We start from the raw sequence: 25302 nt of genomic DNA, 5'->3' as shown, positions 1-25302 counted from the left end.
ATTTTGGCCAATTTTAGTGTTTGTAGTAGTTTTAATGTTTTTGGCCTATTTTAGGATCGTTCTGTAGTTTTTGGCCAATTTATGTGTTTGTAGTCGTTTTTCTGGGTTATGGCCAATTTTAGTGTTCGTAGTCGTTTTTATGGTTTTTGGCCTATTTTAGGGTCGTTTATATGGATTTTGGCCAATTTTAGTGTTTGTAGTCGTTTTTTATGGATTTTGCCCTATTTTAGGTCGTTTATATGGTTTTTGGCCAATTTTGGTGTTTGTAGTTGTTTTTATGGTTTTTAGCCTATTTTAGGGTCGTTTAATAAGTTTTTGGGCAATTTTAGTGATTGTAGTCGTTTTTATGGTTTTTGGCCTATTTTAGGTTCGTTTATATAGTTTTTGGCCAATTTTAGTGTTTGTAGTCGTTTTTATGATTTTTAGCCAATTTTAGTGTTTGTAGTCGTTTTTATGCTTTTTGGCCTATTTTATTGTTTGTAGTCGTTTTTATAGTTTTTGGCATATTTTAGGGTCGATATTTGGGATTTTGGCCAATTTTAGTGTTTGTAGTGGTTTTAATGTTTTTGGCCTAGTTTAGGGTCGTTCTTTAGTTTTTGGCCAATTTAAGTGTTTGTAGTCGTTTTTATGTGTTATGGCCTATTTTAGTGTTCGTAGTCGTTTTTACGGTTTTTGGCCTATTTTAGGCTCGTTTATATGGATTTTGGCCAATTTTAGTGTTTGTAGTCATTTTTATGGTTTTTGGCCTATGTTAGGTCGTTTATATGGTTTTTGGCCAATTTTAGTGTTTGTAGTGGTTTAATGTTTTTGGTCTATTTTAGGGTCGTTCTTTAGTTTTTGGCCAATTTAAGTGTTTGTAGTCATTTTTATGGGTTATGGCCAATTTTAGTGTTCGTAGTTGTTTTAATGGTTTTTGGCCTATTTTAGGGTCGTTTATATGGATTTTTGCCAATTTTAGTGTTTGTAGTCGTTTTTATGATTTTTGGCCAATTTTAGTGTTTGTAGTCATTTTTATCGTTTTGGCATATTTTAGCGTCAATATTTAGGATTTTGGCCAATTTTAGTGTTTGTAGTGGTTTTAATGTTTTTGGCCTATTTTAGGATCGTTCTGTAGTTTTTGGCCAATTTAAGTGATTGTAGTCGTTTTTCTGGGTTATGGCCAATTTTAGTGTTCGTAGTCGTTTTTATGGTTTTTGGCCTATTTTAGGGTCGTTTATATGGATTTTGGCCAATTTTAGTGTTTGTAGTCGTTTTTTATGGTTTTTGCCCTATTTTAGGTCGTTTATATGGTTTTTGGCCAATTTTGGTGTTTGTAGTTGTTTTTATGGTTTTTAGCCTATTTTAGGGTCGTTTAATAAGTTTTTGGCCAATTTTAGTGATTGTAGTCGTTTTTATGGTTTTTGGCCTATTTTAGGGTCGTTTATATAGTTTTTGGTCAATTTTAGTGTTTGTAGTCGTTTTTATGATTTTTCGCCAATTTTAGTGTGTTGTAGTCGTTTTTATGGTTTTTGGCATATTTTAGGGTCGATATTTGGGATTTTGGCCAATTTTAGTGTTTGTAGTGGTTTTAATGTTTTTGGCCTACTTTAGGGTCGTTCTTTAGTTTTTGGCCAATTTAAGTGTTTGTATTCGTTTTTATGGGTTATGGCCTATTTTAGTGTTCGTAGTCGTTTTTATGGTTTTTGGCCTATTTTAGGCTCGTTTATATGGATTTTGGCCAATTTTAGTGTTTGTAGTCGTGTCGTTTATATGGTTTTTGGCCAATTTTTGAGTTTGTAGTCGTTTTTATGGTTTTTGGCCTATTTTAGTGTTTGTAGTGGTTTTTAATGTTTTTGGCCTATTTTAGGGTCGTTTATATAGTTTTTTGCAAATTTTAGTGTTTGTAGTCGTGTTTATGCTTTTTGGCCTATTTTAGGTCGTTTATATGGTTTTTGGCCAATTTTAGTTTTTGTAGTCGTTTTTATTGTTTTTGGCCAATTTTAGTGTTTGTAGTCATTTTTATGGTTTTTGGCCTATTTTAGGTCGTTTATATGGTTTTTGGCCAATTTTAGTGTTTGTAGTCGTTTTTATGCTTTTTGGCCTATTTTATTGTTTATAGTCGTTTTTATGGTTTTGGCATATTTTAGGGTCGATATTTGGGATTTTGGTCGATTTTAGTGTTTGTAGTGGTTTTTAATGTTTTTGGCCTATTTTAGGGTCGTTTATATGCTTTTTGGCCAATTTTAGTGTTTGTAGTGGTTTTAATGTTTTTGGCCTATTTTAGGGACGTTCTTTAGTTTTTGGCCAATTTAAGTGTTTGTAGTCATTTTTATGGGTTATGGCCAATTTTAGTGTTCGTAGTCGTTTTTATGGTTTTTGGACTATTTTAGGGTCGTTTATATAGTTTTTTTTGCCAACTTTAGTGTTTGTAGTAGTGTTTATGGTTTTTGGCCTATTTTAGGTCGTTTATATGGTTTTTGGCAAATTTTGATGTTTGTAGTCGTTTTTATGATTTTTGGCCAACTTTAGTGTTTGTAGTCATTTTTATGGTTTTTGGCCAATTTTTGGGTTTTGGCCTATTTTAGTGTTCGTAGTCGTTTTTATGGTTTTTGACCTATTTTAGGGTCGTTTATATGGATTTTGGCCAATTCTAGTGTTTGTAGTCGTTTTTATGGTTTTTGGCCAATTTTTAGTGTTTGTAGTCATTTTTATGTTTTTTGGTCTATTTTAGGTCGTTTATATGGTTTTTGGCCAATTTTTGTGTTTGTAGTCGTTTTTATGGTTTTTGGCCTATTTTAGTGTTTGTAGTGGTTTTTAATGTTTTTGGCCTATTTTAGGGTCGTTTATATAGTTTTTTTGCCAATTTTAGTGTTTGTAGTCGTGTTTATGCTTTTTGGCCTATTTTAGGTCGTTTATATGGTTTTTGGCCAATTTTAGTTTTTGTAGTCGTTTTTATTGTTTTTGGCCAATTTTAGTGTTTGTAGTCATTTTTATGGTTTTTGGCCTATTTTAGGTCGTTTATATGGTTTTTGGCCAATTTTAGTGTTTGTAGTCGTTTTTATGCTTTTTGGCCTATTTTATTGTTTATAGTCGTTTTTATGGTTTTTGGCATATTTTAGGGTCGATATTTGGGATTTTGGTCGATTTTAGTGTTTGTAGTGGTTTTTAATGTTTTTGGCCTATTTTAGGGTCGTTCTTTAGTTTTTGGCCAATTTAAGTGTCTGTAGTCGTTTTTATGGGTTATGGCCAATTTTAGGTTTCGTAGTCGTTTTTTTATGGTTTTTGGCCTATTTTAGGTCGTTTATATGCTTTTTGGCCAATTTTAGTGTTTGTAGTGGTTTTAATGTTTTTGGCCTATTTTAGGGACGTTCTTTAGTTTTTGGCCAATTTAAGTGTTTGTAGTCATTTTTATGGGTTATGGCCAATTTTAGTGTTCGTAGTCGTTTTTATGGTTTTTGGACTATTTTAGGGTCGTTTGTATAGTTTTTTTTGCCAACTTTAGTGTTTGTAGTAGTGTTTATGGTTTTTGGCCTATTTTAGGTCGTTTATATGGTTTTTGGCAAATTTTGATGTTTGTAGTCGTTTTTATGATTTTTGGCCAACTTTAGTGTTTGTAGTCATTTTTATGGTTTTTGGCCAATTTTTGGGTTTTGGCCTATTTTAGTGTTCGTAGTCGTTTTTATGGTTTTTGACCTATTTTAGGGTCGTTTATATGGATTTTGGCCAATTCTAGTGTTTGTAGTCGTTTTTATGGTTTTTGGCCAATTTTTAGTGTTTGTAGTCATTTTTATGTTTTTTGGTCTATTTTAGGTCGTTTATATGGTTTTTGGCCAATTTTTGTGTTTGTAGTCGTTTTTATGGTTTTTGGCCTATTTTAGTGTTTGTAGTGGTTTTTAATGTTTTTGGCCTATTTTAGGGTCGTTTATATAGTTTTTTTGCCAATTTTAGTGTTTGTAGTCGTGTTTATGCTTTTTGGCCTATTTTAGGTCGTTTATATGGTTTTTGGCCAATTTTAGTTTTTGTAGTCGTTTTTATTGTTTTTGGCCAATTTTAGTGTTTGTAGTCATTTTTATGGTTTTTGGCCTATTTTAGGTCGTTTATATGGTTTTTGGCCAATTTTAGTGTTTGTAGTCGTTTTTATGCTTTTTGGCCTATTTTATTGTTTATAGTCGTTTTTATGGTTTTTGGCATATTTTAGGGTCGATATTTGGGATTTTGGTCGATTTTAGTGTTTGTAGTGGTTTTTAATGTTTTTGGCCTATTTTAGGGTCGTTCTTTAGTTTTTGGCCAATTTAAGTGTCTGTAGTCGTTTTTATGGGTTATGGCCAATTTTAGGTTTCGTAGTCGTTTTTTTATGGTTTTTGGCCTATTTTAGGTCGTTTATATGCTTTTTGGCCAATTTTAGTGTTTGTAGTGGTTTTAATGTTTTTGGCTTATTTTAGGGACGTTCTTTAGTTTTTGGCCAATTTAAGTGTCTGTAGTCGTTTTTATGGGTTATGGCCAATTTTAGGTTTCGTAGTCGTTTTTTTATGGTTTTTGGCCTATTTTAGGTCGTTTATATGCTTTTTGGCCAATTTTAGTGTTTGTAGTGGTTTTAATGTTTTTGGCCTATTTTAGGGACGTTCTTTAGTTTTTGGCCAATTTAAGTGTTTGTAGTCATTTTTATGGGTTATGGCCAATTTTAGTGTTCGTAGTCGTTTTTATGGTTTTTGGACTATTTTAGGGTCGTTTATATAGTTTTTTTTGCCAACTTTAGTGTTTGTAGTAGTGTTTATGGTTTTTGGCCTATTTTAGGTCGTTTATATGGTTTTTGGCAAATTTTGATGTTTGTAGTCGTTTTTATGATTTTTGGCCAACTTTAGTGTTTGTAGTCATTTTTATGGTTTTTGGCCAATTTTTGGGTTTTGGCCTATTTTAGTGTTCGTAGTCGTTTTTATGGTTTTTGACCTATTTTAGGGTCGTTTATATGGATTTTGGCCAATTCTAGTGTTTGTAGTCGTTTTTATGGTTTTTGGCCAATTTTTAGTGTTTGTAGTCATTTTTATGTTTTTTGGTCTATTTTAGGTCGTTTATATGGTTTTTGGCCAATTTTTGTGTTTGTAGTCGTTTTTATGGTTTTTGGCCTATTTTAGTGTTTGTAGTGGTTTTTAATGTTTTTGGCCTATTTTAGGGTCGTTTATATAGTTTTTTTGCCAATTTTAGTGTTTGTAGTCGTTTTTATGCTTTTTGGCCTATTTTATTGTTTGTGGTCGTTTTTATGGTTTTTGGCCTATTTTAGGGTCGTTCTTTAGTTTTTGGCCAATTTAAGTGTTTGTAGTCGTTTTTATGGGTTACGGCCAATTTTAGTGTTCGTAGTCGTTTTTTTGATTTTGGCCTATTTTAGGTCGTTTATATGGTTTTTGGCCAATTTTAGTGTTTGTAGTCGTTTTTTTTTTATTGTTTTTGGCCTATTTTAGGTCGTTTATATGGTTTTTGGCCAATTTTGGTGTTTGTAGTTGTTTTTATGGTTTTTGGCCTATTTTAGGTCATTTATATGGTTTTTGGCCAATTTTAGTGTTTGTAGTGGTTTTTAATGTTTTTGGCCTATTTTATGTACGTTCTTTTGGTTTTGGCCAATTTAAGTGTTTGTTGTCGTTTTTATGGGTTATGGCCAATTTTAGTGTTCGTAGTCGTTTTTATGGTTTTTGGCCTATTTTAGGGTCGTTTATTTAGTTTTTTTTGCCAACTTTAGTGTTTGTAGTAGTGTTTATGGTTTTGGCCTATTTTAGGTCGTTTATATGGTTTTTGGCAAATTTTGATGTTTGTAGTCGTTTTTATGATTTTTGGCCAATTTTAGTGTTTGTAGTCATTTTTACTTTTTTTGGTCTATTTTAGGGTCGTTCTTTAGTTTTTGGCCAATTTAAGTGTTTGTAGTCGTTTTTATGGGTTATGGCCAATTTTAGTGTTGGTAGTCGTTTTTTTGATTTTGGCCTATTTTAGGTCGTTTATATGGTTTTTGGCCAATTTTGGTGTTTGTAGTTGTTTTTATGGTTTTTGGCCTATTTTAGGGCGTTTATATGGTTTTTGGCCAATTTTGGTGTTTGTAGTTGTTTTTATGGTTTTTGGCCTATTTTAGGTCGTTTATATGGTTTTTGGCCAATTTTAGTGTTTGTAGTGGTTTTTAATGTTTTTGGCCTATTTTATGTACGTCTTTTGTTTTTTGCCAATTTAAGTGTTTGTAGTCGTTTTTATGGGTTATGGCCTATTTTAGGGTCGTTTATATAATTTTTTGCCAATTTTAGTGTTTGTAGTCGTTTTTATGCTTTTTGGCCTATTTTATTGTTTGTAGTCGTTTTATGGTTTTTGGCATATTTTAGGGTCGTTCTTTAGTTTTTGGCCAATTTAAGTGTTTGTAGTCGTTTTTATGGGTTATGGCCAATTTTAGTGTTCGTAGTCGTTTTTTTGATTTTGGCCTATTTTAGGTCGTTTATATGGTTTTTGGCCAATTTTAGTGTTTGTAGTGGTTTTTAATGTTTTTGGCCTATTTTATGTACGTTCTTTTGTTTTTGGCCAATTTAAGTGTTTGTAGTCGTTTTTATGGGTTATGGCCTATTTTAGTGTTCGTAGTCGTTTTTATGGTTTTTGGCCTATTTTAGGGTCGTTTATATGGATTTTGGCCAATTTTAGTGTTTGTAGTCGTTTTTATGGTTTTTGGACAATTTTTAGTTTTTGTAGTCATTTTTATGTTTTTTGGCCTATTTTAGGTCGTTTATATGGTTTTTGGCCTATTTTAGTGTTTGTAGTGGTTTTTAATGTTTTTGGCCTATTTTAGGGTCGTTTATATAGTTTTTTTTTCCAATTTTAGTGTTTGTGGTCGTGTTTATGCTTTTTGGCCTATTTTAGGTCGTTTATATGGTTTTTGACCAATTTTAGTGTTGGTAGTCATTTTTATGGTTTTTGGCCTATGTTAGGTCGTTTATAAGGTTTTTGGCCAATTTTAGTGTTTGTAGTTGTTTAATGTTTTTGGTCTATTTTAGGGTCGTTCTTTAGTTTATGGCCAATTTAAGTGTTTGTAGTCATTTTTATGGGTTATGGCCAATTTTAGTGTTCGTAGTCGTTTTAATGGTTTTTGGTCTATTTTAGGGTCGTTTATATGGATTTTGGCCAATTTTAGTGTTTGTAGTCGTTTTTATGGTTTTTGCCCAATTTTAGTGTTTGTAGTCATTTTTATCGTTTTTGGCATATTTTAGCGTCAATATTTAGGATTTTGGCCAATTTTAGTGTTTGTAGTGGTTTTAATGTTTTTGGCCTATTTTAGGATCGTTCTGTAGTTTTTGGCCAATTTAAGTGTTTGTAGTCGTTTTTCTGGGTTATGGCCAATTTTAGTGTTCGTAGTCGTTTTTATGGTTTTTGGCCTATTTTAGGGTCGTTTATATGGATTTTGGCCAATTTTAGTGTTTGTAGTCGTTTTTTTATGGTTTTTGCCCTATTTTAGGTCGTTTATATGGTTTTTGGCCAATTTTGGTGTTTGTAGTTGTTTTTATGGTTTTTAGCCTATTTTAGGGTCGTTTATATAGTTTTTGGCCAATTTTAGTGTTTGTAGTCGTTTTTATGCTTTTTGGCCTATTTTATTGTTTGTAGTCGTTTTTATGGTTTTTGGCATATTTTAGGGTCGATATTTGGGATTTTGGCCAATTTTAGTGTTTGTAGTGGTTTTAATGTTTTTGGCCTACTTTTGGGTCGTTCTTTAGTTTTTGGCCAATTTAAGTGTTTGTAGTCGTTTTTTTTGGGTTATGGCCTATTTTAGTGTTCGTAGTCGTTTTTATGGTTTTTGGCCTATTTTAGGGTCGTTTATATGGATTATGGCCAATTTTAGTGTTCGTAGTCGTTTTTATGGTTTTTGGCCTATTTTAGGGTCGTTTATATAGTTTTTTTTGCCAACTTTAGTGTTTGTAGTAGTGTTTATGGTTTTTGGCAAATTTTGATGTTTGTAGTCGTTTTTATGATTTTTGGCCAATTTTAGTGTTTGTAGTCATTTTTATGGTTTTTGGCCAATTTTTGGGTTATGGCCTATTTTAGTGTTCGTAGTCGTTTTTATGGTTTTTGACCTATTTTCGGGTCGTTTATATGGATTTTGGCCAATTCTAGTGTTTGTAGTCGTTTTTATGATTTTTGGCCAATTTTTAGTGTTTGTAGTCATTTTTATGTTTTTTGGTCTATTTTAGGGTCGTTCTTTAGTTTTTGGCCAATTTAAGTGTTTGTAGTCGTTTTTATGGGTTATGGCCAATTTTAGTGTTGGTAGTCGTTTTTTTGATTTTGGCCTAGTTTAGGTCGTTTAAATGGTTTTTGGCCAATTTTGGTGTTTGTAGTTGTTTTTATGGTTTTTGGCCTATTTTAGGGCGTTTATATGGTTTTTGGCCAATTTTGGTGTTTGTAGTTGTTTTTATGGTTTATGGCCTATTTTAGGTCGTTTATATGGTTTTTGGCCTATTTTAGTGTTTGTAGTGGTTTTTAATGTTTTTGGCCTATTTTAGGGTCGTTTATATAGTTTTTTTTTCCAATTTTAGTGTTTGTGGTCGTGTTTATGCTTTTTGGCCTATTTTAGGTCGTTTATATGGTTTTTGACCAATTTTAGTGTTGGTAGTCATTTTTATGGTTTTTGGCCTATGTTAGGTCGTTTATAAGGTTTTTGGCCAATTTTAGTGTTTGTAGTTGTTTAATGTTTTTGGTCTATTTTAGGGTCGTTCTTTAGTTTATGGCCAATTTAAGTGTTTGTAGTCATTTTTATGGGTTATGGCCAATTTTAGTGTTCGTAGTCGTTTTAATGGTTTTTGGCCTATTTTAGGGTCGTTTATATGGATTTTGGCCAATTTTAGTGTTTGTAGTCGTTTTTATGGTTTTTGCCCAATTTTAGTGTTTGTAGTCATTTTTATCGTTTTTGGCATATTTTAGCGTCAATATTTAGGATTTTGGCCAATTTTAGTGTTTGTAGTGGTTTTAATGTTTTTGGCCTATTTTAGGATCGTTCTGTAGTTTTTGGCCAATTTAAGTGTTTGTAGTCGTTTTTCTGGGTTATGGCCAATTTTAGTGTTCGTAGTCGTTTTTATGGTTTTTGGCCTATTTTAGGGTCGTTTATATGGATTTTGGCCAATTTTAGTGTTTGTAGTCGTTTTTTTATGGTTTTTGCCCTATTTTAGGTCGTTTATATGGTTTTTGGCCAATTTTGGTGTTTGTAGTTGTTTTTATGGTTTTTAGCCTATTTTAGGGTCGTTTATATAGTTTTTGGCCAATTTTAGTGTTTGTAGTCGTTTTTATGCTTTTTGGCCTATTTTATTGTTTGTAGTCGTTTTTATGGTTTTTGGCATATTTTAGGGTCGATATTTGGGATTTTGGCCAATTTTAGTGTTTGTAGTGGTTTTAATGTTTTTGGCCTACTTTTGGGTCGTTCTTTAGTTTTTGGCCAATTTAAGTGTTTGTAGTCGTTTTTTTTGGGTTATGGCCTATTTTAGTGTTCGTAGTCGTTTTTATGGTTTTTGGCAAATTTTGATGTTTGTAGTCGTTTTTATGATTTTTGGCCAATTTTAGTGTTTGTAGTCATTTTTATGGTTTTTGGCCAATTTTTGGGTTATGGCCTATTTTAGTGTTCGTAGTCGTTTTTATGGTTTTTGACCTATTTTCGGGTCGTTTATATGGATTTTGGCCAATTCTAGTGTTTGTAGTCGTTTTTATGATTTTTGGCCAATTTTTAGTGTTTGTAGTCATTTTTATGTTTTTTGGTCTATTTTAGGGTCGTTCTTTAGTTTTTGGCCAATTTAAGTGTTTGTAGTCGTTTTTATGGGTTATGGCCAATTTTAGTGTTGGTAGTCGTTTTTTTGATTTTGGCCTAGTTTAGGTCGTTTAAATGGTTTTTGGCCAATTTTGGTGTTTGTAGTTGTTTTTATGGTTTTTGGCCTATTTTAGGGCGTTTATATGGTTTTTGGCCAATTTTGGTGTTTGTAGTTGTTTTTATGGTTTTTGGCCTATTTTAGGTCGTTTATATGGTTTTTGGCCAATTTTAGTGTTTATAGTGGTTTTTAATGTTTTTGGCCTATTTTATGTACGTCTTTTGTTTTTGGCCAATTTAAGTGTTTGTAGTCGTTTTTATGGGTTATGGCCTATTTTAGGGTCGTTTATATAATTTTTTGCCAATTTTAGTGTTTGTAGTCGTTTTTATGCTTTTTGGCCTATTTTATTGTTTGTAGTCGTTTTTTGGTTTTTGGCCTATTTTAGGGTCGTTCTTTAGTTTTTGGCCAATTTAAGTGTTTGTAGTCGTTTTTATGGGTTATGGCCAATTTTAGTGTTCGTAGTCGTTTTTTTGATTTTGGCCTATTTTAGGTCGTTTATATGGTTTTTGGCCAATTTTAGTGTTTGTAGTGGTTTTTAATGTTTTTGGCCTATTTTATGTACGTTCTTTTGTTTTTGGCCAATTTAAGTGTTTGTAGTCGTTTTTATGGTTTTTGGCCTATTTTAGGGTCGTTTATATGGATTTTGGCCAATTTTAGTGTTTGTAGTCGTTTTTATGGTTTTTGGCCAATTTTTAGTTTTTGTAGTCATTTTTATGTTTTTTGGCCTATTTTAGGTCGTTTAAATGGTTTTTGGCCTATTTTAGTGTTTGTAGTGGTTTTTAATGTTTTTGGCCTATTTTAGGGTCGTTTATATAGTTTTTTTTGCCAATTTTAGTGTTTGTGGTCGTGTTTATGCTTTTTGACCTATTTTAGGTCGTTTATATGGTTTTTGGCCAATTTTAGTGTTGGTAGTCATTTTTATGGTTTTTAGCCTATGTTAGGTCGTTTATATGGATTTTGGCCAATTTTAGTGTTTGTAGTTGTTTAATGTTTTTGGTCTATTTTAGGGTCGTTCTTTAGTTTATGGCCAATTTAAGTGTTTGTAGTCATTTTTATGAGTTATGGCCAATTTTAGTGTTCGTAGTCGTTTTAATGGTTTTTGGCCTATTTTAGGGTCGTTTATATGGATTTTGGCCAATTTTAGTGTTTGTAGTCGTTTTTATGGTTTTTGGCCAATTTTAGTGTTTGTAGTCATTTTTATCGTTTTTGGCATATTTTAGCGTCAATATTTAGGATTTTGGCCAATTTTAGTGTTTGTAGTGGTTTTAATGTTTTTGGCCTATTTTAGGATCGTTCTGTAGTTTTTGGCCAATTTAAGTGTTTGTAGTCGTTTTTCTGGGTTATGGCCAATTTTAGTGTTCGTAGTCGTTTTTATGGTTTTTGGCCTATTTTAGGGTCGTTTATATGGATTTTGGCCAATTTTAGTGTTTGTAGTCGTTTTTTTATGGTTTTTGCCCTATTTTAGGTCGTTTATATGGTTTTTGGCCAATTTTGGTGTTTGTAGTTGTTTTTATGGTTTTTAGCCTATTTTAGGGTCTTTATATAGTTTTTGGCCAATTTTAGTGTTTGTAGTCGTTTTTATGCTTTTTGGCCTATTTTATTGTTTGTAGTCGTTTTTATGGTTTTTGGCATATTTTAGGGTCGATATTTGGGATTTTGGCCAATTTTAGTGTTTGTAGTGGTTTTAATGTTTTTGGCCTACTTTTGGGTCGTTCTTTAGTTTTTGGCCAATTTAAGTGTTTGAGGTCGTTTTTATGGGTTATGGCCTATTTTAGTGTTCGTAGTCGTTTTTATGGTTTTTGGCCTATTTTAGGGTCGTTTATATGGATTATGGCCAATTTTAGTGTTCGTAGTCGTTTTTATGGTTTTTGGCCTATTTTAGGGTCGTTTATATAGTTTTTTTTGCCAACTTTAGTGTTTGTAGTAGTGTTTATGGTTTTTGGCCTATTTTAGGTCGTTTATATGGTTTTTGGCAAATTTTGATGTTTGTAGTCGTTTTTATGATTTTTGGCCAATTTTAGTGTTTGTAGTCATTTTTATGGTTTTTGGCCAATTTTTGGGTTATGGCCTATTTTAGTGTTCGTAGTCGTTTTTATGGTTTTTGACCTATTTTAGGGTCGTTTATATGGATTTTGGCCAATTCTATTGTTTGTAGTCGTTTTTATGATTTTTGGCCAATTTTTAGTGTTTGTAGTCATTTTTATGTTTTTTGGTCTATTTTAGGGTCGTTCTTTAGTTTTTGGCCAATTTAAGTGTTTGTAGTCGTTTTTATGGGTTATGGCCAATTTTAGTGTTGGTAGTCGTTTTTTTGATTTTGGCCTAGTTTAGGTCGTTTAAATGGTTTTTGGCCAATTTTGGTGTTTGTAGTTGTTTTTATGGTTTTTGGCCTATTTTAGGGCGTTTATATGGTTTTTGGCCAATTTTGGTGTTTGTAGTTGTTTTTATGGTTTTTGGCCTATTTTAGGTCGTTTATATGGTTTTTGGCCAATTTTAGTGTTTATAGTGGTTTTTAATGTTTTTGGCCTATTTTATGTACGTCTTTTGTTTTTGGCCAATTTAAGTGTTTGTAGTCGTTTTTATGGGTTATGGCCTATTTTAGGGTCGTTTATATAATTTTTTGCCAATTTTAGTGTTTGTAGTCGTTTTTATGCTTTTTGGCCTATTTTATTGTTTGTAGTCGTTTTATGGTTTTTGGCCTATTTTAGGGTCGTTCTTTAGTTTTTGGCCAATTTAAGTGTTTGTAGTCGTTTTTATGGGTTATGGCCAATTTTAGTGTTCGTAGTCGTTTTTTTGATTTTGGCCTATTTTAGGTCGTTTATATGGTTTTTGGCCAATTTTAGTGTTTGTAGTGGTTTTTAATGTTTTTGGCCTATTTTATGTACGTTCTTTTGTTTTTGGCAAATTTAAGTGTTTGTAGTCGTTTTTATGGGTTATGGCCTATTTTAGTGCTCGTAGTCGTTTTTATGGTTTTTGGCCTATTTTAGGGTCGTTTATATGGATTTTGGCCAATTTTAGTGTTTGTAGTCGTTTTTATGGTTTTTAGCCAATTTTTAGTTTTTGTAGTCATTTTTATGTTTTTTGGCCTATTTTAGGTCGTTTACATGGTTTTTGGCCTATTTTAGTGTTTGTAGTGGTTTTTAATGTTTTTGGCCTATTTTAGGGTCGTTTATATAGTTTTTTTTGCCAATTTTAGTGTTTGTGGTCGTGTTTATGCTTTTTGACCTATTTTAGGTCGTTTATATGGTTTTTGACCAATTTTAGTGTTGGTAGTCATTTTTATGGTTTTTGGCCTATGTTAGGTCGTTTATATGGTTTTTGGCCAATTTTAGTGTTTGTAGTTGTTTAATGTTTTTGGTCTATTTTAGGGTCGTTCTTTAGTTTATGGCCAATTTAAGTGTTTGTAGTCATTTTTATGAGTTATGGCCAATTTTAGTGTTCGTAGTCGTTTTAATGGTTTTTGGCCTATTTTAGGGTCGTTTATATGGATTTTGGCCAATTTTAGTGTTTGTAGTCGTTTTTATGGTTTTTGGCCAATTTTAGTGTTTGTAGTCATTTTTATCGTTTTTGGCATATTTTAGCGTCAATATTTAGGATTTTGGCCAATTTTAGTGTTTGTAGTGGTTTTAATGTTTTTGGCCTATTTTAGGATCGTTCTGTAGTTTTTGGCCAATTTAAGTGTTTGTAGTCGTTTTTCTGGGTTATGGCCAATTTTAGTGTTCGTAGTCGTTTTTATGGTTTTTGGCCTATTTTAGGGTCGTTTATATGGATTTTGGCCAATTTTAGTGTTTGTAGTCGTTTTTTATGGTTTTTGCCCTATTTTAGGTCGTTTATATGGTTTTTGGCCAATTTTGGTGTTTGTAGTTGTTTTTATGGTTTTTAGCCTATTTTAGGGTCGTTTATATAGTTTTTGGCCAATTTTAGTGTTTGTAGTCGTTTTTATGCTTTTTGGCCTATTTTATTGTTTGTAGTCGTTTTTATTGTTTTTGGCATATTTTAGGGTCGATATTTGGGATTTTGGCCAATTTTAGTGTTTGTAGTGGTTTTAATGTTTTTGGCCTACTTTTGGGTCGTTCTTTAGTTTTTGGCCAATTTAAGTGTTTGTAGTCGTTTTTATGGGTTATGGCCTATTTTAGTGTCCGTAGTCGTTTTTATGGTTTTTGGCCTATTTTAGGGTCGTTTATATGGATTTTGGCCAATTTTAGTGTTTGTAGTCGTTTTTTATGGTTTTTGCCCTATTTTAGGTCGTTTATATGGTTTTTGGCCAATTTTGGTGTTTGTAGTTGTTTTTTTGGTTTTTAGCCTATTTTAGGGTCGTTTAATAAGTTTTTGGCCAATTTTAGTGATTGTAGTCGTTTTTATGGTTTTTGGGCTATTTTAGGGTCGTTTATATAGTTTTTGGCCAATTTTAGTGTTTGTAGTCGTTTTTATGATTTTTGGCCTATTTTATTGTTTGTAGTCGTTTTTATGGTTTTTGGCATATTTTAGGTTCGATATTTGGGATTTTGGCCAATTTTAGTGTTTGTAGTGGTTTTAATGTTTTTTGCCTACTTTAGGGTCGTTCTTTAGTTTTTGGCCAATTTAAGTGTTTGTAGTCGTTTTTATGGGTTATGACTTATTTTAGTGTTCGTAGTCGTTTTTATGGTTTTTGGCCTATTTTAGGGTCGTTTATATGGATTTTGGCCAATTTTAGTGTTTGTAGTCGTTTTTTATGGTTTTTGCCCTATTTTAGGTCGTTTATATGGTTTTTGGCCAATTTTGGTGTTTGTAGTTGTTTTTTTGGTTTTTAGCCTATTTTAGGGTCGTTTAATAAGTTTTTGGCCAATTTTAGTGATTGTAGTCGTTTTTATGGTTTTTGGGCTATTTTAGGGTCGTTTATATAGTTTTTGGCCAATTTTAGTGTTTGTAGTCGTTTTTATGATTTTTGGCCTATTTTATTGTTTGTAGTCGTTTTTATGGTTTTTGGCATATTTTAGGGTCGATATTTGGGATTTTGGCCAATTTTAGTGTTTGTAGTGGTTTTAATGTTTTTTGCCTACTTTAGGGTCGTTCTTTAGTTTTTGGCCAATTTAAGTGTTTGTAGTCGTTTTTATGGGTTATGACTTATTTTAGTGTTCGTAGTCGTTTTTATGGTTTTTGGGCTATTTTAGGCTCGTTTATATGGATTTTGGCCAATTTTAGTGTTTGTAGTCGTGTCGTTTATATGGTTTTTGGCCAATTTTTGTGTTTGTAGTCGTTTTTATGGTTTTTGGCCTATTTTAGTGTTTGTAGTGGTTTTTAATGTTTTTGGCCTATTTTAGGGTCGTTTATATAGTTTTTTGCAAATTTTAGTGTTTGTAGTCGTGTTTATGCTTTTTGGCCTATTTTAGGTCGTTTATATGGTTTTTGGCCAATTTAGTTTTTATTGTTTTTGGCCAATTTTAGTGTTTGTAGTCATTTTTATGGTTTTTGGCCTATTTTAGGTCGTTTATATGGTTTTTGGCCAATTTTAAGAAAGATTGATTAATTCTTATAAAACTGGTGGAATAGTTGACTTGAGAAACATCAAACAAAAAAGTAAAAGGGGAGTATTAAAATTCGGCAAAAAAAACAATAAACAATTTGAGACCCAACTATAAACCCTAAATCATCAACAAAATTAAACAAATCTGAGGGCTACATCTTTTTGATAAAACAAATAAAAAAAATCATTAGGGGAGAAATCAAAATAATTAGGGGGATACCTCAATATTCAACCCATGTCGTTAGAGGAATTTTTTTGAAGTCTCAAGAGAAGAAGATGCAAAAGCAACGATCGGTAGAAACGTTTATGAATGGAAAGGTAAAGATATGCTTTCCATTGAAAAATAAAAGTAGAACTTGGGCCATTTGTTGTTAAAATCCCTACCGGAGGCCCACTTAAAGCATGAACCATATAATTTTTGTATTTAGGCACAATTTTGTGTGGAATTATTAACAATAAACCATAAAACGTACTTAAAAAAGGTAATTGTTTATAATTTTAAATCCAACTTAAAATGAAGTATAAGATAATCAATTATGTGGTATGGTTAATTACCATTGAAAATATCATTTCAATTTGTAAACATAAGAGGGATATATGATATTAAAATCAATTTAAATCTTTTTTTAAAGTAAGAAAATTGCAAAATTAATCATGAATCCGAGTAAACAAAAGTAATAATTAATTTTAACATAATCGACCATCAATTGATTTAAATTATTAATATAAACTGAACAAAATTTCAATGGCCATTGAATTACTAAATATTCAGGCCATTGATTATCATTCATAACCTTCAAAAAATGGCTATAAATTATATATAAAAATGCAACAATAGCAACGGCAATGATGACCAAATTGGCTAAAAAATAGGCAAGATAATTATCCCCATAGTAACTAAGAATAAAACAAATCCAAAACCAAAACACAAGCAGTCAAATTGATTCAATCACCAACTAATACCACTTATTAATAATGAAATAAATATATATATATATATATATATATATATATATATATATATATATATATATATATATATATATATATATATATATATATATATATATATATATATATATATATATATATATATATATATATATAAATCTACACAAATCTGGCAACAAATACCAATTATAACACATGATTTATAATAGCAAACAACTACGTCATCTGTCAGACACATTACAAAATCATAATTATTTAGTACTTAACACATTAGACCCTACATCTCAGCATCATTAAAATTACATAAAATAAAAATAAAGTTACAAACAACATTCAACAATCTCTAGATCGCTTGTGATGATCTGCAATTTCCTCAACAATCTCTAGATCGCTTGTGATGATCTGCAATTTCCTCCCCAAGTGTATTATCAAATGAACCAGCCAATCTTTTCTTTGATAAATATTCCCCATGTTGATTGATCTCTTCATTCAAACCCGAGGGATAGACAACCTCGCTCATTACTGGCCTATAAACCTGCTAAATTAAAAACCATACATCAGAAACTATAAAAAAAATCAAACACTATCTAAATGAAATCACACATCAACAAAAGACAACCTTTGCAGGAGTATGGCGTGTTCCCTTAAGAGAAAAAGCATTGAAAATATCAGGATCAAGACAAACCCTAGAAACTTTGAAAGCACCTTTGTATATAGGATTCAAAGAAGACACCATGACAATCTTAAACAACAATTTTAAACCTTCAATTTTCATCAAAGCACTAGGTGGATTAATTCCTTCCAAAACCTGCTAAATTAAAACCATTGAAAAAAACACAAATCAAAAAAATATGGGGATAGAACAACAACAAATGAGATGAATAATAGAGAATAAAGTAACAACCTTGGATGATGAAAGCTGAATGCTACACTTGGTACGGGTCAGGTAACGGACATCATCATCAGAAAGAACAAACATGGCATCATCAATGCCATCGGTAACATGTATTTTGACGCGAAACCTATAAGCACGAAAATCCATTATTTTTTGTAGAGAAAAAATATAAAATAACAATAAACAACAATAACCACATGGATCAAAACAACTTTATAAAAAACCAATAAAAGGCTACCTAGGGACAAATTCAAACACATGCTTTGAACAACCTCTACAGTAATAATATCCAGCATTAATTATTAAACGTTTTGAACAACGACACGACGGGTACCACCAATCTTCTCCAATGACCAAACCATCCACAACACCAGATACAATAAATGGCCCATCATCAGGTGTAGATTTCAACTCAGCAATAGTTTTCTTTGGATATAGACGAAGAAAATCATCCACGACCGAAGGTTTAACGGGAGGACCAATTAACGGAACAGTCATTGCAGGTCCACCTCGCATTTTAGATAACCTATCAATAAAAAATGTGGAATATATCAAATAAACAGGAAACTCAATTTCTAATTAACTAAGTGAAACGAATAATGGAAGGAGAATGCTTATAGAGATATCCAATATACCTTCTTCCTAAAAGTACAGATTCATCAACTGGAGGATTAAACAACATCCTAGTTAGATTTTGAATATTCTGTAAAAGAACACAACCTATACAAAAATACAAAAAACATTACAAATCTTTAGTTGATTTCCAATACTGGGAAAACATCAATATACATTTTTAAATTAAAAAATTTACCACGAAAAAATCTGATCTTGGCAAATTGAATAACAACCACCGGTAGACCTCCGTCGAGAGTGGTCATCATCTGAACCAAGTAATCAACCATTTCGCCAAACAGAACATGACAGAAACCTCTTCAAATTGCAAACATAAATCATCAAAAAATAAAAAATTAACCCCAAAGCAATAATCAACAAAGTATGGATTACGATTAAAAAGAATAATATAAAACAACAATAACCTGTGATCAGATATCTCAACAACAATCATTTTGACACGTTGACCATCTTTAAGAAACTCATTCTGGGAAGATATACCAGTCATTACCCCCATAAAATCTATAGGTTAACAACCAAAATTTAATAGAAAATCAATGTAGAAAATAAATAACGAAATTCAAAAAACATATAAAACTTACCAACTAAATAATTACTATCACATGAATGAGAATTAATTTGGCCAATGTCCACCAACGACAATCCATTCATTTTGATTGCTCGACACACCATTTTCTCCAAAATAGTAGTAGAATGAAAAAACAACCGACAAGGATGCCTAGTTGGCCTGCATAATCCATAAGCATCAACAACAGAAAACGCAGATAAAGTATAAACTTCACCTTCAATAATAACAGCTTTAAACAAAGGAATCAAGTGTCTCCGGACAGTAGCATGTATCTTGCATCCCTGTGAAACAATTTTGTGTAATTAGAAAAACATAAATACAATATATAAAATAAACAAAAATAAATCAATTAAAATATTTAACCTTTTCATCAAGAAGCACAAGTTCAATTGAATTTTCTTGCCTAGAAATTAAATTGGATTTGACCACCCAAAGACGAATCACACGAACCTTCAAGCACCATGGAAAATTTCCAACACGAACATCACTTAAATTGCTATAAGCATCAACCATTGCGCCAATTAGCAAACAACCTAAAGCAAAACAAAATAAACCCAGATTTCGTTTTTTCAATAGCTTTTGAGGTCGTTATATACCACAGACATGAGCTTATGTAAAGCTTAACGCTAACAATCAAAATGTTAATTTACAGATCTGAAAAGCAACCAGGAATGAAGGGAATTTTGCATACCGACAATCTGGAAAGCAAAGTAACGGTCCTGACTTCTGAGGTTAAGAGCGAATTGCTCGGTGACACGCGAGCAAGAGCAGGCAGCAATTCGGTTCAGCAAGGGGCAGAAACGCGAACCACCAAAAAGTGGGTATCAACAGTGAAAAGTGAAGTTATCCCCTTCGTGAAGAGTATAGATTGTAAAAAAAAAAAAAAACTATATATATTAACTTTATATAAAAAAAAACTTAAATACTATAGTATAAAAAATAAAACCTTAACCAAAATAAATAAATAAAACAAAAGTAATAGCGGTACGTATTAGTGTATTACTAGTATTATTTTCTTTATTAGTAAAAAAAAAATATTATTTTCTTGATGGCATGCTCCTGCAAATAATTATTGCAGGCATTGAAACTATTAATGCACAACAACCTATTCTACTTTCTCTCTATCACATACAGTAAGTTGGGAACCCACATAGTTAGTTGACATTAGTATTTGGAATATGAGCATTCATTAACTAATTAATTTGAATTTATTTATTTATTTAAAAAATGAAATCTGGAGAATTAAAATCGAAAATAACACTAAGGGTCCGTTTGATCCGCTAAAAAATAAGGGACTGGACAGGACAACTGTAGTTGTACTGTGTTTGATTGTAAAACTGTTTCAGGAACTGGACAAACTAGGAGGCAATAGACAGGACAAAAACAGAATTTTTTGTCTCTCACTAAACCACAGCACAACTTTTTGTCCGCAGTACAAGTTGTCTAAAATGCCAAAATACCATTTTATTAACAAAATATCGTATAAGACAAAAAAATGTTCAATATTCCAAAAGTTTGTTCTGTGCTGTTCTGTCATGTGTTGTGTTGTTCTGTCTTGTACTGTTCTGTCCAGTACTTACCCTTTAACAAATCAAACACACCCTAAGGTGTATTTGATTGAGATTTTATGAGACAATTTTGGCAAAAAAAGTCTTGATGATTTTATGAGATTTTGTTGGACTATATTGATTTTGTGAGATTCTAAAGACTTTTTTAAAATCAAGATTTTTAACACATGATTTGAATGGGTTTTGAGAGATTTTTTTCAAAAGACTTTTTACGATCAAGATTTCATAATACTTTATATATTAGGAAACTTTTGTATATTTGAAAATTTTTAAAAGAATCAATAAATTTTAATAAAAGAAATTATATTTTTTTGGGAATGCAAATATTTAAACAAAAAAATAAAAAAATCCTTACTTTTTTTTTATGTATATGTTTCTAATCACCAATAAAAAGGTCACCACCACCATCACCATCACCATATATGTAATTTTACGTTGTTCAAAAAACAAAAATGTAATTTTATTAAATTTTACCTTACTGTTAAATGTTTTTATTCATTAACTTCAGTCGGATTATAAGTATCGGTCAAAATATAATTTAATAGTCCAAAATATATTTTTAAAGTTTAATTCATTAACTTCAGTTAAGTCATATTATAATATTAATTCATTTTATATTTTACTTAGTAAATTTGTACTTTATTTCTATAATATTTAATAAAACTGTAATAATATATTCAATTAATTTTAATCCCTGTAGGGATTATTACAACACAATTAAACATAATATAATTTAAAAAGAAATATTTACAGCCAAGTTGGTAAGTGTTGGTGATTAATAACTTTAGGTTCTCTGTTCGAATCATGCTTGTGTCATAGTTTTCATTTTTTATTTTTCGCTTTTTAAAAAAATTATAATTCACAAAACACTACCAATATGAATCGAACCCACGACTACTTTGCAAGGGTAACACGCACCAACCGCTACGACATCGGAACTTGTTGTTCTTATCATCGCATCATGAAATATTTATAAAGATAGCGTTAATATATTAAACAAAGCATCATCTTCAACCTTCAGCCGGGTCATTCTGACCCGGTTTCAGACCCGCGGCACCAGTCTCGATTGCAGTATACGCAGAACCTCCAAATTAAAACTTCAATTAGATTTTGAATCTATAATCGATTTTGTATGACAAATCTTTTTTTTGTTTACACTTAAATGACAAATTTAAACATAGATATTATTTACTTTTCACAATTGGAGAAGAAAAACGTTTCTGGGATTGTCAAACTTAAAACCAAATAGTTTTGAGTTCACTCGCGTTTGGGGCTACAGATCTGAGATTTGCTTTTGCAATTATCCACACATCAAAGGAATGAGTTTAAATCGCGTTTCAGCATCAAACTCTCGTTTGGAGAAAAATCTCAGATCTAGAACAGTGGTAGTAATTTCCAAAATATTTAATTTTAAGGTTGTTGTTCAATGAAAATGGAGGATCTGGATGGTGAATGATGAATACATGAAGAATGGAGAACACAAATAATGAGAAAATTTGTACTTTAAAAAGACAAATTAAAAATTGGATATTAGTTATATTGATTAATGCATTTCACCAGATGGTAGCCACTTAATTGAACTGTTTGATACAAATATGAACCGGATTTCTTTGAAGTTCAATACAATACAATTCAGTTTAGTTTGATTTTTGAAAGTTCATTAAATAAGACTGGATAGCATGCGAATATATATATATATATATATATATATATATATATATATATATATATATATATATATATATATATATATAATGTGTGAACATGCTCTTGTAAAAGGAATTAATCATAACCATTATCATAAAAGGACAGGCAAGCCTCAAAAAAACAAATAAAAGGACAGTGAACAGTGAAGTTAGTATTCTAATATTGAATATGGATTTTACCAACATGTGCAACATTGCACAAGATAAACAGTAGTTAATGCTTTTTTATTGGGTTTTTTCAGATCTTGTTAATGAGTTTTTTTTTTTTTTTTGAAAATTGATTTTTTTTTCTCTCTCTCTCTCATCCATTAACTTTACTTAAGTTTGGTACACCACAAAGGAAAGAAAAATCAAAAGTCACACTTTTCTTCAACTTTCTCTCGGTGTCACTTTCTCCTTCAACCATTGAAGCACACTAAAGGGGGTGTATTGGATTGAGATTTCGAAAAACTATTTTGACAAAAAAAAATCTTGAAGATTTTGAAAGACTTTGTGAGATCATATTGATTTTGTGAGATTTTAAAAGACATTTTTTAAAGACTAAGATTCTTAACACAAGAATCCGTGAGATTTTAGACTTTTGAGATTTCAAAATATTTTATGGATTTTTAATATTTAAATGACTCAATAAATTTGATACAAATTTCTTCTATAAATATAATGAATCAATCAATAATTCTTTAAAAAAAAATCAAGTGAATGAAAGAAAAAGTAAATAACCTAATTTATCAATGATCCATTATAATTTCCAGGTGAATGAAAAAGTGAATGAAAGAAAAAGTGTTACAGCAAATAATCTTTCGATCGATGTTGATCCATTATAATTTCAAACTAACTTATCAATTGATGCAACAATATGCATATATGATCTTTTTCTTTTATGCCAACAACAACATTAATAACCTGGAAATATTCTTGAGGTAACTACATACCATACATACTAGTGTACTACTATGTCATCGGCTAGAACATGACCTTTTTCTTTTGATTTGTGTTAATATATAAAAATTAATTGAACAGTAGTATGCAAAAGAAAATAGGTAATTAAAAAATTGTAAGAGGAAAAGCTTGGAGAGAAATCAAAGAGAGAAAAAATATATGGACTGAACGAGAAGAAATTGGTGGCAATAGAAAAAACAATCCTTTGAAATCTTAAGGCTTGGGATGAGATTGTTGAAAGAGTCGATCATGTGTATTTTTAACTAAAAGTCTCACAAAATCCATTAAAATCCACTCCGTGAAAGAATCCATTGAAATCTGTATATTTTTAAATACCAATAGACATTTTATAAGTAGCGCGAAATCTCAATTGAATACCAACAGATTTCGTTACCTTAAAAAAAAAACTTAATTGTCTTAATGTTGGAACAAAATTGATTTAAAAATGTTTGCCCCTAAATCTATTAAGGTTTTGATGATAACAAATTATTAATATACAATTGGAAGTACTAAAAATTTATTTTAAGTGTGCAGAACTTAGTCTCAGACAAGCTCTGAAGAAAGCTCAGAAGACAAGTTCTCAGAAGTTCGCAAGAACTCAGAAGATAAGAATCTTCAGAAGTTACATGCATCAGAGGATGAAGACATCAGAACTTGATAAAGTCTGAAGTGAATCAAACTCTGAGGTGTATCTTGGATTGTGTGAAGATTCGAATTTGAAGGTCAACTCTCTTACCAATGAAGAAAAGGACCTCTCAACCTTGATCAGAACAACTACTTACATTTTGTCTGTCCACAATGGAGAACGTGGGTTATCAGACTTCTTAGCTGAATAAGGAAAGTCTTCTCTGCACTTGGTCAAAGTTACTGAAACTCTTACTCTGTTTTGGAAACGACCAATTTGCATCAAGACAACTTGCTTGAAGACAAAAGGTTATCTTCAACAACGGTCATCTTTGCAACGACTCTTTCTTAGTCCTATATATACTAGAAGAATCGGTTTGCAAGATAACAACAACAATTACAACACGCGCTCAACATTTTCACATTTGCGAATACAAGCTCTGAACCTCTGAACTAGTGTTTTTAACTCTTAGTCCAAATACTTTGTACTCACTGTATTTGATTTTTAAGGTTCTCTTAAGAGCAGTTGTATTCAATCATCGAACTCTATTTACTTTGTAAGTTTGAGTAGTCTTAAGCTTGTGTGCTTAAGTGACAAGTCTTAAGCTTGTGTGCTTAAGAATTGTGGTGAAGTCTCTTGCTTGTGTGCTTGAGCATTTGTAATCTTGTGTGATTATAGTGAAATCCCTTGGAAGTGCAAGGGGACTGGACTACTCTCGTTTTGTGAGAGGAACCAGTATAAATTGCTTGTGTGCTTTCTCTCTCTCTGATCTCGTTATTTTTGTGTTGTTTATCCGCTGCTAACGTAGCTAAGTTAAGAACTTCGAAAAAGTTTTAACTTGGCTAAAACACAATTCAACCCCCACCCCCTTCTTGTGTTTTCACACCTTCAATTGGTATCTAGAGCACTGGTCTGTTACTTTCACTTTACAGTGAGACAGTAAAGATCTTGTGAAAACATTATGTCTGGAGGAGACGAAAGTACTAGAACTGGTGAAAGCAGTAGAGGAGCTGCCTTTGGTCATGACTATTTAAATAATGAATCATATGAACATAGTGGCAATAGAAAAGCCCCTATATTCAATGGTGATGCTTCATTATTTGAATGGTGGAAGGAAAGACTTTATAGCAATATCACTACTATTGATCATGAGTTGTGGGATTTGGTTGAGTTGGGAGTAACTTTCGAAAACTTGAATGAACATGGAAGGTTATCCATTGAGCACAGAAAGTTACTCACACCAGCTAACCTAAAAACCTATACTAAGCATCACAGAGTAAAGGATATTGTTGTTGGTGCTATAAGGCATGAGGATTATGTTAGAATTGAGAACAAATCCTCTGCTAAATCTATTTTTGATTCTATGTGTGCAACTTATGATGGCAATGAGAAAGTTCAAAAGGCTAAGGCTAGTCTCTTGATAAGACAGTATGAACTCTTCACTATGTAACAAGATGAAAATATTGAAACCATGTTCACAAGGTTTCAAACTCTTGTATCTGGTCTCAAAGTTCTGAAGAGGAGTTACTCCACCTATGACCATGTTCAGAAGATTCTGAGAAGTCTTCCTCTTGCATTGAGACCCAAAGTCACTGCAATTGAGGAAGCTCAAAATCTCAAGACTCTGAGTCTTGAGGCTCTGATAAGCAATCTCAGAAGCCATGCTCTGATAAGCAATCTCAGAAGCCATGAGATGGTTCTGGATGCTGACTCAAAAGCTAAGAAGAAGTTCAAGTCTGTGGCTTTACAGTCAACTAGGATTTCTTCCAAAGCTCTTAAGACTCAGCTTCTTGACATTGAGGAGGAATCTTCTGCAGATGGTCAAGAGGAATAAATGGGTGAAGATGAGTTTGCCCTATTCACCAAGTTTCAACATTGGAACAGGTTTAACAAAAAGAACTTCAGAGGTAACAACTCAAGGAATTCAGTCAGCAAGAAGGATGATCAAAAGAACTGCTTCAACTGTAAGAAGCCAGGACACTTCATTGCTGATTGTCCAGAAGTGTCTTCCAAAGACAAAAGTAAGAGATACAGCTCAAAGAAGCAACAATTTAAGAGCAAGTTGAAAAAGAGTC

General features: G+C 31.6%; 2 protein-coding genes across 3 annotated transcripts; both read right to left on the bottom strand.

Annotated features, from left to right (window-relative positions):
• Nucleotides 1–16468: 16468 nt before the first annotated feature.
• Nucleotides 16469–17899, bottom strand: LOC123905772. 2 transcript variants are annotated; one of them, XM_045955494.1, is made up of 5 exons: nt 17824–17899; nt 17427–17714; nt 17198–17315; nt 16913–17104; nt 16469–16828 (listed from the first exon to the last, which is right to left on the bottom strand). In XM_045955494.1, the coding sequence occupies exons 1-5, from the start codon at nt 17868–17870 to the stop codon at nt 16667–16669; spliced, it is 807 nt and encodes a 268-aa protein (XP_045811450.1). In that variant the 5' UTR covers nt 17871–17899; the 3' UTR covers nt 16469–16666. The 2 variants fall into 2 exon arrangements, with proteins under 2 accessions (XP_045811450.1, XP_045811451.1); XM_045955495.1 differs by having other exon boundaries at nt 16913–17101.
• Nucleotides 17872–18902, bottom strand: LOC123904123. Its single transcript, XM_045953814.1, has 5 exons — nt 18753–18902; nt 18403–18670; nt 18226–18322; nt 18000–18118; nt 17872–17891 (listed from the first exon to the last, which is right to left on the bottom strand). The coding sequence occupies exons 1-5, from the start codon at nt 18900–18902 to the stop codon at nt 17872–17874; spliced, it is 654 nt and encodes a 217-aa protein (XP_045809770.1).
• Between the last annotated feature and the right edge of the window lie 6400 nt (nt 18903–25302).

The sequence above is a fragment of the Trifolium pratense genome, linkage group LG2 (assembly GCF_020283565.1).
Source record: "Trifolium pratense cultivar HEN17-A07 linkage group LG2, ARS_RC_1.1, whole genome shotgun sequence".
Taxonomy (NCBI): Eukaryota; Viridiplantae; Streptophyta; class Magnoliopsida; order Fabales; family Fabaceae; genus Trifolium; species Trifolium pratense.
The sequence above is the reverse complement of the archived record's forward strand: the minus strand, read 5'-3'. Positions and strand labels throughout refer to the sequence as shown.

Excerpts from the sequence above, each read along its gene's own strand:
- LOC123905772 (XM_045955494.1), bottom strand. The coding sequence starts at position 17,870 with ATGTTGTTTAATCCTCCAGTTGATGAATCTGTACTTTTAGGAAGAAG. Across the intron at positions 17,715-17,823 it reads TCTGTACTTTTAGGAAGAAG|GTTATCTAAAATGCGAGGTG; the intron begins GTATATTGGATA and ends TTTTATTGATAG. Across the intron at positions 16,829-16,912 it reads CACGCCATACTCCTGCAAAG|GTTTATAGGCCAGTAATGAG; the intron begins GTTGTCTTTTGT and ends TTAATTTAGCAG.
- LOC123904123 (XM_045953814.1), bottom strand. The coding sequence starts at position 18,902 with ATGGTTGATGCTTATAGCAATTTAAGTGATGTTCGTGTTGGAAATTTT. Across the intron at positions 18,671-18,752 it reads TTGTGCTTCTTGATGAAAAG|GGATGCAAGATACATGCTAC; the intron begins GTTAAATATTTT and ends ATTGTTTCACAG. Across the intron at positions 18,323-18,402 it reads TGATAGTAATTATTTAGTTG|ATTTTATGGGGGTAATGACT; the intron begins GTAAGTTTTATA and ends GTTAACCTATAG.